At 37.0% G+C, this 4,016-nt stretch overlaps 1 protein-coding gene across 1 annotated transcript; it reads right to left on the bottom strand.

The window, feature by feature from the left end:
- Window positions 1-2,554: 2,554 nt before the first annotated feature.
- LOC100993614 (olfactory receptor 4F3/4F16/4F29-like) lies at window positions 2,555-3,493 on the bottom strand. Its single transcript, XM_003804620.3, has one exon. The coding sequence runs from the start codon at window positions 3,491-3,493 to the stop codon at window positions 2,555-2,557; it is 939 nt and encodes a 312-aa protein (XP_003804668.3).
- Window positions 3,494-4,016: the final 523 nt, after the last annotated feature.

Here is a 4,016-nt window from a genome sequence, read left to right as displayed (position 1 = left end):
TATCTTCAACATAGAACATAGTCTTATCCCTTTTTAAAATGAGTTATACAATTTTAAACTGATAATTTCTTTGGGGAATTGTCTCCACAAACTTTCTGTAAAGCATCAATGATTTCACCACTTTTCTGCCCAAGCTTCACCATAAATTTGATGTTTGTTCTTGCTTCAATTTTAGAAGAAATCATGTTGCTCTGATATGAGCTCTTTTCAAACTGATGTCCTGTCCTTCCTAGTGCCTCAAACTAGATTCGTTTTAGACATGTTATCACAAGTTAGTATGAGTTTATTTTGGTGCAAAAAGAGTTTGAAACCCATGCATAGTTTTTTTCATACTTTCCATGAACTTGTAGAAGAACCCCTGTGTGATCAAAGTCCAGTACTCCTGAGATAAGGAAGTTATACAGGTACTCCTTAAATATGTGAGCCAGCTAATCCCAGAAATCATTTTGAGGTGCTCTTTCCTGGGGCTTTTCTGTGCGCAAATACTTATATCAGGGTCACACCAAGAAAAAGTACAATATTCAAATGGAGTAAACGAGGAAATTTAATTTCCAACAGTGCAAGCGATATTAAAGAAAACCAGCAAGGAATGGTTAAGTATCCAGGACTAGCTACAGCAGGAAGCCACTACTGTTTCTAATGCTAAGGGGCAGTGGTCATGGAGAATGTTGTGTGTGTGTGTGTGTGTGTGTGTGATGCGTTTGTGTCACTTTATTCATACCTTTATAGAGTGTTCAAATCATCTTAGTAAATGTTTTCTTTTTTCCTACTTTAAGAAAAACATTTACTTCCTTTAAGAAGATGTAAATAGAATAACTGTGGTGGTAAATGGTTATATTTTGAGTGCTCATGAGCTTTACTGGTTACTAAAATAATTGTATATGTCAGACAATACTCAATTTTCCATCTTTGAGTTGACAAAGACTCTCCCCTTGACCAAAATTTAGTCAGACTCTTCTTATCCCACTTCCCGAATAAGCCTCAACCTTGGCCCGCTTCTCTACTGAACCTGCATAGCCCAGTTTTAGCAAGAATTCTGCTAAGACAGTTTAGAGAGAAACTTCCAGCCTTGATATCTGGTTACACCTTGATATCTGATCTAATTCCTCCTCTCCATCCTTGATATGTTCTTGCCTCCCTGCAGCCAGAATCCTATTAGGTCAGTTTAGCAAGAATTCTCCCTACCTTTGATGTCACTTTTTAAATTTTTCCACCCACAGAAACTACAACCTGCTCCATAGCCATAAATTCCCACTTGTTTTTGTTGTACTAGGAACTGAGCCCAAACTTTTACCAAGGTCTCTTTTCTACTATTATAATAATTCCTCAATATATGGTTCCTCAAAAACCAATTAATGTTTTTACCACATTAAATATTATCAGGTTTTAGTTTTCTTTAGCAAATACTCTCTATGAAATAAAAGTCAGTTTCTTTGGTTAAAGTCATAATTACTATGAGTGATTGAAACTAGAAGTAATAATAACCAAAAAATACGACAGGCTATGCAATGTAATAGGATCTGGTTTTGTTTATCAAGAGGGACAAAGGGGTAGATTCATTCTAAGATAAAATGTCTAGTTATTTCAATATGTGAAGAACAATAGTAAAAGACAAAACCCAAAGGATACAGAAAGCTGTAGAAGTGTGAGGAAGTAAATTCTGTTTTGTTACATATATGTAACTACAAATAATGCTGCTGAATAGAAGCAATGATATATGTTAAAATTTTGGCAAAGTTTTTCACAGCGCAGCTTTCATGGATCTATTTTTTTTAATCTCAAGAATGCTTTATTGCCAAATATTACATTAAAGCAAGACTAGAATTTGGCTTTCGCTCTGTTTGACATAACAAATGTATTCTTTCTTCTTTTAAAAAAAAAAACAGTAAATGTTATTCTTTGCCTTCTTTGTAAACGTCCTTGCCAGTAGATAAAAATTCTGTAGTACACAGGAATCACTTTTTGTGCTTTTTGCTGACTTTACATGCTCCATTGTTTTAAAAAACATAGTTGATTGCCTATGAAAGAGCAAAAGTTACTTCTACTAACTTTGTTTTAAAAATAGCTTTACTCTGATACATAGGTAACTATATTCTAATCATTTCTATTCGCATGTATCTGTACTACCTATACTACTGTTGTGGTTTGATTTGTGTTCACCAAATAGACATGTTAAAGTTCTAACACTGAGTACTGTCAATGTGCCCTTCTTTGCAAATGTTTGTCTTTGCAGATATAGTCAATTCAAGGTCATACTGAATTACAGTGGATGAAGGAGATATTTCTCCCTTTTCAGAAGGCCTTCAGATAGCCTTCCGTCTTACATATTTCTAATAATTACCCTTAGGAATTAAGCTCAAAAGTATAATATTTGGTTTCTAAATAATTTATACGTAACTCTTTTCTCTTTTCAGAAGCAAATTTCCCTCCCTCCTAAATGACAAACAAAATAGACCCAATATCCATGTGGATGATCAAATTAAGGTAGGACAAAGAGAAGCTTCAGCAATAAACTTCAATAGTTAATGAAGACACTCACAAAACAAGCCATGACTTAGGAGATCTTCCTGTGATTTACTAGTTGTCGGCATACTTTTCTCATTGCCACCTTCATTTCTCGATTCCTGAATGTGTAGATGATAGGATTTAAAACAGGAGTGAGAACTGCATCAAAGATGGCCAGAAACTTATCCAGGTGTGTGGAGGGAGATGGCCACGTACAGACGAAAATCAAAGGACCAAAGAACAAAACTACCACACTGACGTGAGCTGAAAGGGTGGACAGAGCCTTGGATAAACCAGCTGAAGAGTGTTTCAGAACAGTGAGAATGATGACCACATAGGAAATGATCAGTATGAAGAAGGAGCCCAGAGAGATGAATCCACTGTTGGCTGTAACCATGAACTCCAGTCGGTAGCTGTCTGTGCAGGCAAGTTTGATGAACCGAGGAAGGTCACAGTAAAAGCTGTCCAATACATTAGGACCACAGAAGGGCAAGTTTACTACAAAAACCAATTGAACTACAGAGTGGATAAGGCCGGTCATCCAGGCAGCCACTAAGAAGAACATGCACATTCTTGGGCTCATAATGGTCAGGTACTGGAGGGGCTTACATATGGCCACATATCTGTCAAAGGCCATGGCTATGAGCAGCACCATCTCCACACCGCCAATGACGTGGATGAAGAAGATTTGAGCGATGCAGCCTCCAAAGGAGATGACTTCGTGCTTTCTGAACAGGTCATAAATCATCTTGGGAGAAGTGACAGAGGAAACACCCAGGTCAATGAAGGAGAGGTTGGCTAACAGAAAATACATGGGGGAGTGCAAGTGAGGGTCAGAAGTCACAGTGAGCAAAATGAGAGAGTTTCCCATCATACTGGCCATGTAAAACATGGAGGAGAACACAAGGAGGAGAAGTCGGATCTCCCAGGAATTGGTGAGTCCAAGGAACACAAACTCTGACACCATGGAGTGATTTGCCCCAACCATTGGCTTTGTTAGCAGTGATAGCTAGAGAACAACAGCCAAAAATGTAAATTATAATCATATTAATGAACGAGAAGGAAAGAAGTCAAAGTTATAAAAGTCTATTTCCACTTTAGCGTTAAAACTAACCTAATGACCAACAGGTATATAAAAATCTTATCACTAATCATTAAGGATATAGATTAAAATGACAATGAGACCTTATCTCAGGCCTGTCAGAATAGCTATTACCAAAAAGACAACAGGTAACAAGTCTTGACAAGGCTGTGAAGTGAAGGAACTCTTGTACACTGTTGTTGGGAATGTAATTTGTTTAGCCATTATGAAACAAACTATGGAGTTTCCAAAAAAAAAGAACTGCCATATAATCTAGAAATCTTATTCTAGGTGTATATTCAGAGGAATTGAAATACATACCTCAAGGAAATATCTGTACGCCTATGTTCATCACAGCATTATTCAAAATAGCTAAGACGCAGTGTTCGTTGACACATAAGTGGATGGAGAAAATGTGTGTTTGTGTGTG

This window comes from Pan paniscus, chromosome 16, assembly GCF_029289425.2.
Source record: "Pan paniscus chromosome 16, NHGRI_mPanPan1-v2.0_pri, whole genome shotgun sequence".
Taxonomy (NCBI): Eukaryota; Metazoa; Chordata; class Mammalia; order Primates; family Hominidae; genus Pan; species Pan paniscus.
This window is presented reverse-complemented; position numbering and strand designations above follow the sequence as displayed.